Here is a 14,210-nt window from a genome sequence, read left to right as displayed (position 1 = left end):
CTGAACCTGGGCTGCCTGGTGCCTCTGATCACAGGCTTCTTAACAACCCCAGTCCCGATGCAGCACACTTGAAAAACATTAAGCTTGTTTGTTTTCTCAAGCAAATATTGAGCTGCTGTTCTCCACCCCATAACAGGCATTTTGTGCTGCTTGCCCTGTGTCTGCACAGGTTCTGCAGCCGTTGCTGCTGCATTTCCATGGCAATCCAGACTCTGGAGCTGCTGCTATCAGCCCAACCTCACCCAAACCCCACCAGTGGCAACAGGGTTTCCCCAGACACAGAGAATCCGATTCCTCTCTCAGCTACCAGTACTGAATGCAGCTTTTCTGGGGTAGGTGGACACCTTCCTCTCTGACCAGTCATTTAAGCCTCATCCCTTTCTAAAGGTCAGCACTTCACTCTTGCAGGGAAGGCTAAATCCAGTCCAAACTGCTGAGAACAAGTCCAAAATTAAGTCTTCAGAGTTTATAGCTGGGAATTCCTCAGCCATGACCCTAAACGGCTTCCTAGAGTAAGAGAAGGAGCTCAGGACCCTCAGACCCTTCCCCACACAGCAGCATCCCACTCAGTGAGTTTAACAAGCTGCAGGGAAATGAGAGACGACGTCTGTTGTCCCTTGATGTCCCTCTAGTTCAGTGGAAAGAGGCTGGGAACATGAAGCCAGCTCTCAGGGCAGCTGGGCTGAAACAAGCAGGGGGAATTTCCACTTTAGCTTCTAATTAACAAGTGCAAGCTCCAGGACACAGCTCCTCAGAGGAACAGCATCATCAGTGAAACACCAGTGGGGTGCTGGCACTGGGAAAACCGTGGTAAAAGGTCAGAAAGTTAGAAAGTAATATTATCCCCTTTCCTGGTGGGAAAGCTGCAGGCAGAAAGCAGCCTGCCAGCCTTCAAACACCTCAGTCTCTCTTCCTCCATACCTGTCCCTCAACCTGCACCTTCCAGAGTATTCCAATTATTTATTTCTCAATAACAAGAACAAGTTCCAAGCGTGAAAGGCACAAAGAAAGCGTGAAAGGAAACCAGAGGGGGTCAGCCTGCTGTCCTTTGGCATCAAAGCTCTGCAGAATGATTTAGCCCAAATACACTCCAGAGGTGCAACTGGGCTGAGAGTCAAAAGAAAGAAGGTGGGAGGAGGGGACTCTGGTTTTATTCCAACTCAGTCATTCCCTGATCTAAGTAAGACCAGGACAGCCCCTTCGCTCCTGCGTGCTCACTTGCATTTGTGGTACAAAGTCTCCCAGAGCAAGAAGCTTTAAGAGCATCGGGCAAAAAGCATCAAAGAAACTGAGAACTGAAAGCAGGCTGAAGGATGCTCTGTTTTTCCACTAATAAGCCACTGGCTGCAGGATGACTAGCAAAAGCAAACATCACATTAGCCAGGCAAATGTTAGTGGAGAGCAGGGAGGTTGCAGGCGTTGGAGGCTCCCAGCTGCCCGGCAAGGGGAGAGCTCCCTGCTGGAGGCACAGCCCTGTTTGTTTGAAAGACCTTGTTTTAACCCTGCCCCTCTTCCTCACCCTCTTCTCTTTACTTTGTGCAGCTCAAGGGACTGACTCGTGTACTAAGGGGGAGGTCAGGACTGGCACCCTCTCCAAGCAGCAAATGCAAATCACTCGCTGTTAGTGGCAATGGCCAACTCCAGCCCCCTGCTTTTAATGAGCTGATGAGGGGGAGGAAGGGGCCGAGGCAAGACGAGCAATTACCACCCGCAGCCCCGGCAGGCTCTGTGCTGCCCACTTGCAGCTTTAGAGGATGCTCAGGCTGGTTTGTGTAAGGCCTGCAGGCAGGTTTATGAGATTAAAGCCCAGCACACAATAAATAATTTAGCAGCTTACCACAAAAAATAAAATAAAATAAAATCCCCCACTGTATAGTAGCTGGGCTGTATGATGTGTACATTCATTGTAAATGCACATCACTTTCATCTCCCTGTACCTATTTGATGCAAAGCCATGTAACCAAGAGAGAAGAGACAACCAGGAGGAGGCAGGGTCCGTGGCTGAGGGACAGGCTGGTGGATGCTGCCTCTTTGAGACACCTCATCAATGATCACAAACAGACAGTGGGGGAAAAAAAACCCACAACCAAAACCTAAATGCATGGGAAGACTGAATGCATGAGACCCTCAGACCATGTGCATGCAAGGCAGGCAGCTCGAGAGGAGCCAGGAGCTGCTCCCGTTGCTGGCAATATGCAGCAATCACATTCACACTCCGTGTTTTGCCGTCCTTTTTATCCAAGTCACAGCCAGGAAAGCTGGTGGCCCCTCCACAGACCCCAGGAACACCCTGGGTGCACAGTTCCCCTGGGCTGTGCACCCCCCAGCTCCAGGAGCTGCCCACCACGGGCAGGGGTCCATCGCCCTCCTTCCCTGCTCAGGCTGGGCTGCCTGCAAAGAGCTCCCAGAAGGGCTGGGAGATGGCAGCGAGGAGGAGAGGGTCAGAAAAGGCCAGGGGAGGTGGGGACCTGTGCATCAGAGCAGGGATGGACTGATGCCAACAGAGAGACTGGCCACATCCAGCCCACGCCTGCCGCCGTGCCCAGAAAGATCGGGCAGGCTTCAAGGGATGGATTTGCCTCCACCAGCCATGCAGCATTTTACAGCCCCACGAATGCTGCTGTTGCCTTGTCCAGCAGCAAAGAGCCACTGTAACAATGGGTAGTAAACTTGATTGTGGGACTGAGGGGACAGTAAAGGCAGCACCACTCAGATGCAGAAGGGAGAGCCCTACCAAAGCCCCACCACAGCCCCGGCGGTGCTGCCTTTGAACGGTGTTTCACCCCCTGATTGTCCCCAGATCCCAACCTTTTTGCAGCAGCAGCAGCTCAGGGGCCGTGCCAGCCTGCAGGACTCTGCCCGTGGATTCCTCCATCTCTCCAGGCACATTTGTGTTTTCCACATTCACTTTTTTTTGGCCTCAAGGAGGTATTTATAGAAGCAACATAGCATGGGCTTCTCACAGTGTTTCTTGCCACCCAGGGATTTAAGATCTTACAAATGGACCCAAACCCATGTTATTTTGACCTCTGAGGATTTTAAAAGCCTGCAGAAAAATATATATATAGTAAAGAAAGCATGAACTTCTTGACTCAAGCAGAAAGGCAGGAGTCTAACACTGCCCTACCCCCAGCACCCAGAACACAGCAACTCCTTCAGATTTACACCCAGAGGAAAGCAGCAGATAGTCAGAGAAGCTAACAGGAATTCACAAAATAGTTTGGTATTTCCTGATCTTTTTCACCGAGAAGAAATGCATTATTGAAGGAGATGAAAGCACAGCTCTGCTCCTAGCACAAAACGGAGGAGGAATAACTTCTGCCTCACTTCACGCTCATAAAGGAGACAATACCTCTTCTTATAAAAGGTGTAAGGATTCATTATCTTCTTAATATGATAAAAAACTTATATGGTGCACAAGGGAAAAAAACAGCCTTCTTGGTAACTATTTCCCAGCAGTTACTTTGGCAACTAGTCCCAAAGTACATGGACTGACAGACCTCAGAGCTCCCTTTACCACCACAAGTGCTGCTCTGAGCTTTATTCCAACACAGGTTGCCCAAATTCATGGTCGATGCCTCATCCCTGGAACCATCCCAGGTGAGGTTGGCCGGGGCTCTGAGCAACCTGCTCTGGTTGCAGATGTCCCTGCTCAGTGCAGGTAGGTTGGGCTGGATGAGCTTTAAAGGTCCCTTCCAACCCAAACCATCCTGTGATTTGATGATCTCAGAGGCAGGCTGGTTTTCACATGCATAAGCCTGTCCAGCCACCTGCAACCTTCACCAACTCCACTTTGTTTGGAAAGGAACGAGATGGAATTGTTGCACTCAAAAATTCTGAGCTGATTTTTCAAGGTGCCTGAACCAGAGCAAGAACCAGAGCAGGAACCAGAGCAGGAACCAGAGCCACCAGCACCTCGTGAGCCAAGAAATGGATTCCAGCAGCCTCTGAGCCCACCTGGCTCCATTTCACACAGTATTTCCCAAGCACCTGCCCCTTAGCTCTCCAGCAGCTATAAAAATACATCTCAACTTTGCTTTTCTCCTCATTTTACTTTCTCTGCTAGGCAACAGATAACAGAAGTAGAGAGAAGTAATGCTGGTGGAAGAAGAGGCCAATTTCTTGCCCCGAAGAGGTGGTAGGGCCATTCCTGACTGCTCAAAACCAGAGTCCAGAGGGACCTGGCAGCTCTGCCCCTTCTCCAGCCCTGAAACATCAGTGCACATCAGTGCTCTCCTTTAGCTTTGAGCACTTTCCACATTCCCTTGCACAAATTCCAATTAATAAGTACAACTCCAACATCTAGCTCCTAATAATAACAAATGTAAGGGACCATCAGGCATTCTGGGGACATTTCTGGGGTCACACTTTGACAGCACCCTTTCTCACAGATGGAAGCAAAAGGAAATGCTGTCTGAGGCTGGAAAATCCTTGTTTAGGGAGGAAAAGTATCCCAGCTTCTCTGACCACATCAGAGCAAGTCACCAGCAATGCAGCACCAAACAGATACCCCCTTATTACACATTCTAGGGCAAGAACCAGTTTCTCAGACCTCTAAATTAAACAACAAGCAAGAATCATCTGCCACCTCACACCTCTGTGCTCCCAGGGTGATGGATTGATCCCAGAGTCAGCAAAGCACCCGACCCTACAACCTGGGGCCAAACCCAGGCACCTCCTTTGGAAGGCACCTGCAAAGGGGTGATTTTCATCTGTTCAGTAACAGCCTGATGTCCTCTTGGCTCCTCCACACACTCATGCAACTGACTTTTTTCCTGAAGCGCTGCAGAAGGCGTGTGGGGGCGATAATTAAGGATCAATTAAAAGGATGAGATAACCATCCAGTGAATGAAGTCAGATAAGGACAGGTTTGGACGTATATTTCCTTGTGAAAGGCCTGTTTTATTCCCACTAATGGAACAAATTGAATCAGCCAAGCTGAATAAAACTACCACATACCAAGACGTAACAGCACACTTAAAACTCACCTCTCCCCTGCCTGAGTCATCCAACCACTTATCACCGTCCCTTGCAAACAGGAGGTTTGTCTCCCTTGAAAGCCAGGACAGAGATGACACACGGTGCATTCAGGCACCCAAGAGGTACACAGGTTTCCAATCAGGAAAACTCCTTACAGGACTAGGTAATTCTCTGTAGCACTTCTCCAGGCAGATCCCAGCAGCTCTCCCAGCTGACCGTGCAGACCAGGACTGATCCAAGGCACGGGTGCTGGGACAGGGTGTTACTGGAGTGCAGAGCAGTGCCTGGCACCCGGTTACCCAGCAGGACTGGGTGTGAGGTGTGCTGCACACACTACCCTGCACCTCAGGGCATCCGAAATAACCCAGCCTGGCTCCCTGCCAGGTGCCACCCAGCAGCCTGGCCAGCCCATGGAAACAGGCAAGGGATGGGGAGGCTGCAGGAACTTCTCCAGCAGGCAGAAACAGCGTGGCAGTGGAATAATACACAGACAGGGCCCTGTCAGACACAGAAGAGACATTTATTTATTCTTGATCACAAACAACGTCCTCCATTGACAAGCTGAATGAAGGGCACTTCACTGATTTATTAGATCTAATAAGAAACAGACCTCTCGGGATGAAATACAAGATTGATTTTTAGTGGTGAGCCACTCTGCTATCCCAGCCACTGTGCTCAGCCTGCTGAGATGAAACCAGGCATGCAGAGGGACAGAGAGAGCTGAAACAGCAGCAGGCAGGGCAAAGAAATGGAAAGATTTGCATGAGCAAGGGGAGATGAAATGGAAAACAAGGCTTCCAACAGCAGCCCTTCAAAGTGAGGGTTAGACCTTCCTTCCTGCAACCCTCCTCTCTCCCACTAGGTCTATATGTTGTAAGAGAAGAGCAGCAAACTACTAAGAAGTTTTAGGGCAGCTCTGGTACAATTCTTGGGAAACCTCCAAGTCAGACCCTTCCCACACATCTGCCTTTGAGAGGAGCTCCTCTAAATACTGCAAGGATAATTTTCACATCAGTCCCAGCACCTACCGAGCAAAACACATCAGCTGGGTTCTGTGGATCCTGTTTTCCATCAGGAAAGAGACAACCAGCACAGCACTGCTTAGCTTGAGGCCCTATTAATAGCAGTCCTAATTATATGGCTGCAAATTTAATTCATAGCAATGATTAGTGTCAAAATCAAAGGCATCACACATCAATATTGATGGAATTGTACGAAGCCCATAAACAGAACAAGCAAGCTGACACATCTCCCCTCAGCAGTTAGTTGCTATTAACTGTTACATTAATGTCTTCTTTAATTTCGCTTCATGAAAAATTTCTTTTTATTGCAGGAATCCACAATCCTGAACCATTATGTCTCTAACAGGATCCCTTTCCTCCTTGCTCCTCCAGCCATGAGGCTGAGATGCTTTGGAAGGAGAGCTGGATCCCCAAGCTGCAGGGAGAGCTGCACCCCACGCACTCATGTTTATCTGAAAGGTCATGGCACCGTGGAATCATTAAGGTTGGAAGAGACCTCTGAGGTCATCAAGTCCAACCATCACCCAACACTCCCATGACCATTAAGTCATGTCCCCAGGTGCCACATCCACATGTTTTTTGAACCCCTCCAGGGATGGTGACCCCACCACCTCCCCGGGCAGCCTGTTCTAGTGCCTCACCACTCTGCCAGGAAAGAAACTCTTCTCATCACCAGCCATTTGCTTTTCACCCACTTTGGGAAAAGTGCTGAGGAAGAGTAGTTCTCAAAACCAGTGTCCTGGTGGGGAGCAGGCAGGAGTGCTCTGGTTCATGTAGGACATGCACTGAAAGCCCCACAAGTCCCCCTGCCTGAGGCTCACCCCATGAGAGCCAGTGCTATGGAAGAAAATTCCTCCTCCAGCACTGGGCTTTAATGGAGAACAGATCCATGGATTCACCCTGCTCCCTCCAACAGCTACGAGGACATATAGAGCATGAGCCTGGATCACCAGCAGCACGAGGAGCTGCTGAGCAGCCCAGGGCAGCCAGAGCAGGTCCGAGCACCCCCTGCACCCCAGACTGAAACCCTGCACCCAGCTAATGCTCTAGTTCCCTGCAGGAAAGATGCCGAGTTCATCATCAACTGACTTATCTGATGCTATGGACTGATTTGCCAGCAGCCCTGCTGCCAGTGCCCCTCTGGGCTGGCAAGGCCACGTCACTCAGAGATGGGCAACACGGGTGACCTGCCCACGCTGCCCACACCAGCCAGAGCCCGAACAGGAGCTTCCAGCTCAGCCAGGCAAGCTGCCAGCCCTGCCACGGGGCTCCACGCTGCTCCAGGGCAGACAGAAATCCTCTTCTCTGCACCTTGGCCAGCACTGGCTGCTGAAGGGAGTAGAAAGGGGCTGTGAATGTGCCCAGGAAATGGAGAAGCCCAAGAAACCAGAGCTAGACATGACAGGCTGTAGAGCAGAGTGCAGGTGGGGCCAGCTGGGACCTTCAGCACTAAGCTCCTCCAGAGGAGAGAGGCCGAAGCAGCCACAGTCACCCTCCCAGGGGTGGTGGCACGAGGCAGTTCAGTGAGCAGCTGATGGGAAGAAGGACATCAGTGAGATAACGCAGCCCCTTCAGTAATGAATTCTCTCTGGGGAAGCACAGACAAATTTGAAAGATTTCAGAGCTGGTTCTCTGACTTCCCTCCTCTAGCTACACAAAAGTCTTGTCTTTGAAACCCCAGACTGAGCCACCAGCTCATTTCCAAAATAAATCTAGGTCTGTGGGAGAGGGAATAGGAGTGATGTGGCTTTCAGACATTAATTGTGTAGGCAGATATGCAAGGTGGTGAGCTGGAGGAGATAAATCCTTTATCTCAATCTCTGCACCTACAGAGCCACGTACATTTTTACCAACCTCATTTCACATGTGGGGAAGAAGAGATATGGAATCTTTACAGTCCTGAGCACTCGCTGACTTTGAGACGTGCCTGGTCTTGGAACATGCACAAAAACTGGAGACAACCTGTTAACTTCCCACCAGCTCTGCAACACCTCCCAGGCAGCCCGAGTCCCCAGAGCCCCACCAAGCTGCTTCCTCTGCCTCACGTGGCCTCTCTTAGGCCATGTAAGAGATAATCCCCCACGTCCAACGAGGGAAGATCTCCTAAAGGTGCTGACAGAACCACGAGATAGAGCACGGCACCCGTGCAGCAGAGGATGGGACAGTGATGGGTCCAGCTCAGGAGAAGTGGAGCCATCCACGGGTCCCATCAGCTGCAGACAGCTCTGCTCTGTGCCCAGGAGGCTGCCAGGCAGATGCCAGGAAGGACTGGCTGCAGTGAACCCCCGGGAGGAATTCACTCAAGATAGGAACCCGTGTTCCTAGTGCCTGGTTACCACAGGTGGAGGATTCCCCAGCCCCCCCTCCGGACAGGGAAGGGGATGGGCACAAAGATGAACTCTGCATCAGGAAGGGAGGTGTGCAGTGGAGAGCAGCCCAAGGAATTACACCCTGCTGGAGAGGCTGCTGCTTCTGTAACGCTACATAACTCATGGGGTGGGACAGTCAGTGCCTGGAGTGAGCAGGCACAAGCTGTTTGCTGCAACTGCCTCTAAACAAGGCACCTCCCCTGTCCCGCCCCAGCCCTGCCAACAGCCAGTGCCAGGCTGCAGGGCTGGCTCCCAGCTGGCTGGCAGGAGCACTGGCAACATGCTGAGGGCATCTCTCCACCCACGCAGCCAGACACATCCCCCTGCTCCCCTGTGCCACGGCAGGGGGTAGGCAGGCAGCAGAGGGGCTCTGCCCACGAGCCCACTCTCCCCCACGCTCAGAATTGCCCCACTGACACTCGAGAGGCACCAGGGAGGCACCTAATTTACTACTACTCAGCACTCGTGCAGTGCTGAATGAATATTAATGAACTGATGTAATTAAAATGATGCAGACATTCAAGTGTAGTATCTGCCCGTCCTTGTATCTTCCTGGATAGATGAGGAAGAAATTCCCTGCTGCTTAAGGACACAAAAAATTAGCAGCCTGCTGTTGATTGCATTTGTTAACTCTTTCCCTGGTAGGAGGAAGCAGGGTCTGCATTTAGCAGCTTCACTTTATGATGTCTTTTATATTTCAGGCTCATTTGCAGAATCTCAGCTTTCCAGAGCAGCATCTCTAGGGCTGGTTTTGCTGGAGCTGGATCACACTTCACCACCCAACTCTAAAGACAAACAAGCATGGGGGTCCCCTCTGCTTACACACCCCAAGGTCATTTCCACACCCATTTTCAACATGGGACTCCTGAGAGAGGACTAGTGAGGACCACAGCAGAGTTAAGGCTGAGCCTGACCAGCCTTTGCACCCCACTTACTAAACACCAGTTCAGAGGACTCAGAAGGGGAGGAAATCCCAGTTGGACTTCAAAACCCTAAACTCATGGGAGGCCTTCCAGGCCTGGGCTGGGGAGGATACCAGCAGGAGCATCTCTTTGCCCTGGGCAACCAGCCCCAGCCTTTGTGATGCAGAGGGTGAGGAATGTTATCTTCCAGGACTAATCAATCATCCATCTGCCAGAGGGAAGAGCAGGAGGTGAGGCAGGGAGAAGCAGTAGGACTTTGCCCTGAGGCTTGGTTTCCAAAAGCAGCTAATTAACCCATTCCTATCTCTCCATAACCAAACATCCTGCCACCATCAGCAATTTTGCCGTCACCTAAAGGTCTCTAACTCACAGTCTTCTACACAAGTTGCAGAGGAATTACTAGGAAACAACTCAAAACTGTTGCAAGACTTCTATCAGCGTGTCAAAAAGGAGGAAAGATCTCAGACTTTGAATACAGCTTGCTGAGCTTCACTCCTACTGGGAAATCACAAGCCAGCTCCTCACTCTTCTCCAGTCTGACTGGCCCATCATTGCTCTGGTGATTTCTGCATCAGTCCCACAAACACACACACCATAGTTCACTGAATGATAAATGATACTGAGACCTGTTATTACTCTGCTGCTGGAGGAAGCTGCTGGCTGGAAGCACAGCAGGTGCCCTCAGCCCATGCCAGGGGATGCTCTGGAGCTGTGATGTTGCAGAGCAGTGGGAGCTGCCTGGCCCCCTTTGGTGCCTTTTCCAGGACCATGCTGCAGCACTTTCCCCTGCACCTCTCCCAGGGCTTGGCACTTCTCTGCTTAAAAAGAAGCTGCAGCAACACTGCTCTGCACCAACAGCACTGATGGATGAACTTGGCCTCACCAGTGCAAGGCTCTCCCTAAGCCAGACACTGAGTTCTGCTCCTGACTGGCTCCCAGTTTCACACTGGGAAACATCTGTAAGACACAGCAGCAGCTACATGCATCAGAGTCTCCTGAGGGAGATGAAAAATGGATCCTGGCTCTCTGAAGCCACAGAAATCAGCTTACCTTCTTCAGCTTGCCAGTCTTGGTCCCCACGAACACCACACTGTAGCCGTTGTAGACATAGGAAGCAACAGAAGTCATCCTGTCCCTGCTCGAGGTGTAGAGCATCACCCCATCCACTGGTGTGGAGCCTCCCAGGGGCTGGTTGATGTCAAGCCCACAGAAATTGTCATCGATGGGGACTGGCTGCAAAGAGAAGGTTCAGGGCAGCCGTGAGTGAAAGGGAGCCCAGGTCAGCCCCAGGCACCCACAGCAGGGGGGGAGCCACCAACACACCACCATCCCTTGCCAGCTCCAGCTCCAATTTGCAGCAGTGCTGAGTAGTATAAGCAGAAAGGAGCTCAGCACCCCCACATCAGCAAAGGCTTCCCTCGAAGGCCCTGTGAGCCCTGCAGCTGGCAGCAGGCTGGCACTGCCATGCACAGGGCAGGATGGGCTGGGCTCAGTCACCAGAGGACAGCTGGGCATGGCTGATCCCATGCCATGACAGGAGAGGACAGTGCTGTTCACCCCTCTCCAGAGCAGCCACCTCCCTCTGGCACCAACAGCCCAGCTCCAGGGCAGAGAAACCTTCCCCACGGGCACATGGGGCTGGTGCAGAGCACCAGCCTGGCTGCCCTGGAAGGGTGGTGGCCACACTGGAACGGGCTCTGGCAACATGGGACAGCCAAGTGCTTCACAGGAAGAGGCACTCGTGCTTCTTCCACCACTTTGCTGCGTGGTCTCCCACAAACCACCTCACTGTGCCTCAGTTTCCCTTCTACCACACAGGGAACACGGACGCTGGGCTCTCCCTGGAGCACCACTTGCCACGAGCAAGGGGAAACCCAGTGCTGCCAGCTCAGCACGATTAAGCCATATCAGCTGAGCTGCCTCCAGTGAATTCCTGCGTGGCACAGGCAGGGGGGTGGTGCCATGGGTGGCCGCTCCCCATCACACCAACTACAATCCACTCTTTTTCCACAAGGGACATTAACTACCAAATGCTCGGGCACGTCTAGTTGTCACTGTGATGGGATGACTCTCCCCTGTGCAAGCCAGCGCTCAAGCTTCTCTTCGCTCTGCTTTCATCTCATTTAACCCATGTTTATCTCTTCCCAGCAGCCAAACTTCACACGCTTGGCAAAAGCAAGCCCCAGGGATTCCCCAGTCAGCCCAGAAACAACCTGAATGCGAATCAAGATTAAAGAAAACAGCTGAATAAAAATACAAAAGTCACAACTCTCCCTTGTATTTATCTTGTTAGTTTGTTGCTGCCACCCTCCTGCCTGGGGAAGGACAAGAGCCTTCCTCCAGCTTCCAGAGCCCCACGTTGGGAGCAGCAAACACTTCCAGCAAGCTGCACACAGTTATCTGCCCTAATACCACCCCTTCCTTTCACTGTCAGCACCAACTGCCTGATAAGAACATGGATTAAAGGGGGAAAGGACTAATATGACTGTTCTGCAAAACGGAGGCACGGGAGGATGGATCCTATTCTGCAAGCTCGTGTGCCACAGGGCCAAGCATCGATACCAAAGTCCTCGATGGCCACGGTGGCCAATGGAGCATCCTTACCGCTTTGGTGCACTGCACATCCTTCCCCAGCAGCCAGTTGAGCTCCAGGTTGCCCTCCCCCTGGTAGCAGGACTGCAGCCGGTCCTTGATCTGAGCGTTGATGGTGCGGATGGGGAAGACGCAGAGCGCGGAGTCGTCGGGCGGCTGGTGGTACTGCTTCTGGCCCTTGGAGAAGATGGCAAAGAGGACATCCTCCTGGGCCGTGATGTTGAGGGACTTGGCCAGCACCTCTCCTGGCTTGGAGAGGTAGGCTGCTTGCAGGAGGCGGTACTCCGTGTCCCCCTTGACGCAGCCGAAGGGCAGCGAGACGTAGGAGTGGAACTTGGGGTCGTCTTTGCAGAGCCGGACGATGCGAGAGGTGTAGAAGAGGTCGCTGGCAGAGTTGATGGAGACCCCCTCTGGAGTCTCTGGCTGGACAGTCAAAAAATAGACGAAGTTGCCGCTGGCAAAACCATAGATGTAGAAGATGTCAAAGTGCGACACGAGGGCCAAGGTGTCTGAGGGGATTTTGATGAGGGATGAGACAAAGTCACTGTGGAGTTCATAATCCAGCATGGCTGATGACTCCGGGTCCCGGGGCAGCTTGCGGCTGGAGAGGGTGGGGAAATAATCCTGCTTCCCATCCACCGCCGTGCCGATGAAGAGCTTCCCATCCTCCCCCTCCGAGCGCACGATCACGCCGTACATCGTGCCCGTCTTGTTGACGCTGGAGAGGTAGTGCTCCTTCTTGTGGGAGGGCTCCACCAGGATGAAGAGGTCGTCCAGGCGCAGCAGCTTGCAGACCCACAAGCCAGCAGCCGGTTCTCAGAGTAGTCGATGATCAGCAGCTTGTTGACGTTGTTGGTGAGGGTGAGGATCTCGCTGCACGGCTGGACGATGAGGGGTGGGTAGCAGGATTTATTGTCCTCCTCGGGACCAGTTTTATGAGCCACCAAAATGGTCAGGTTACCCGAAAGCTTGTAAACCCTGTTGATAGCCCCAACGTAGACTGCTCCAGTACCTCGGTGGACAGTCAGGTGGTTGAACGTCCAGTCCCGGTTCTCAGAGTGGAAAGTGCTGAACAAGGCATTGCTGGACACGTTCCGGGAGAGCGACGCCAGGAAGAGACAGAGCAGAGCCACCGACCAGCCATCGGAGTCCGGTACCCGAGGCCAGTTCTTCCTCTGATCCATCCTGGGACAGGCCAACCTCGTGCTCCCTGAGCCCCAGCAGCGTCCCTCACATGGTTCTGGGGAGCAAACAGAAACACGGAGCAAAGGATTAGACCCAGTGTGCCCTGCAGATAAAACTCAAAGTGAGGCTTTCTAATTACACAGTCCTTGAGATAAAGTGAGGACGTCTCTAAGCTCAACAAGAATTAAGCAGGTCTCCCAACTTATTGGTAAACAGTTCAGGCTCGAGGCTTTGCCACTTGGTTCAGCCTCTGCGTGTTAATTTGTGATGTGGTTTCGCTGCACATAACGTGCTCTGCTCAGCCATGGGGGGGGATAATCAGCCTCAGCCCAAGACAAAGCCTTGCTGCTCACACACCCAACCATCAATCTGCGGTCTTGGCTAAAAGGATGTCTCCTGCAGGGTATGTTGCTGGAAACAACAGAGGAAATAAGAGGTGTTTTCTACCTTTAAATCCTCTAAGATTTAATTTGGAAACCTGAGGAAGAAGTCTCATGCAGGCAAGTTCATTGAGCATGTATACACCAAAGCCACCAGCACCTCCCCTCCATCCCAGATCAATGCACAATGTCAGTGGCAGAACATCTCTGGACCAACACACAAAACCCCTGGAGCACCACGATGCCCCAGGTGCTCAGACATGGCAACCCAGCTCCCCCTGCCTTGGGGAGGCCACGGAGGTGGTGGCTGCAGCACTGAGGGACACAGAGAAAGCAGCCCCTGCCCTGGGCAGCACAACTGGGCTTTTCTCCAAGGCTGAAGCATCCCTCACTCACAGGAGCTCCAAAATAAAGCCTGTCTCAGTTTCTCATTTCCTGGGAAGAAGAGATGCTTCTGGGGCAGAGGGTTCTGGTCCAGGGATGTCCAGAACGTGAAAGATCCTGCAGGGAAGGGCAGGCTCTGCTGTAGAGCTCAGCACACACCAGTTCTCCTACTCAGCAGCTTTCTGATTTTTAAAAAGTTGTTCTTTTCTCTCCTTGTGATGGAACAGTGCAAGCTAGAAATTAATACGTCTAAATAATTATATTTTATATACACATATAGGACAACAGAAGCTCTCCTTTTAGAGCACAGCAGGTTTAGATCTTTTCCAGCAATGTTTTCATTCACTGACAGCCCAAAGCCAGAGCCAGTCTGGA

General features: G+C 52.1%; 1 protein-coding gene across 1 annotated transcript in view; it reads right to left on the bottom strand.

The window, feature by feature from the left end:
• The window catches only part of LOC103779533 (plexin-A2-like), a gene marked incomplete at its 3' end in the record, with an annotated part of 46,056 nt that extends 32,986 nt beyond the window's left edge, over positions 1–13,070 (bottom strand). The window contains 3 exon segments of the mRNA XM_008947165.1: positions 10,345–10,527; positions 11,899–12,680; positions 12,683–13,070. Of these exon segments, the coding sequence (XP_008945413.1) occupies positions 10,345–10,527; positions 11,899–12,680; positions 12,683–13,070 (1,353 nt within the window).
• Between the last annotated feature and the right edge of the window lie 1,140 nt (positions 13,071–14,210).

This window comes from Merops nubicus, unplaced genomic scaffold (assembly GCF_000691845.1).
Source record: "Merops nubicus isolate BGI_N331 unplaced genomic scaffold, ASM69184v1 scaffold8999, whole genome shotgun sequence".
NCBI classification, from domain to species: domain Eukaryota; kingdom Metazoa; phylum Chordata; class Aves; order Coraciiformes; family Meropidae; genus Merops; species Merops nubicus.
The sequence above is the reverse complement of the archived record's forward strand: the minus strand, read 5'-3'. Positions and strand labels throughout refer to the sequence as shown.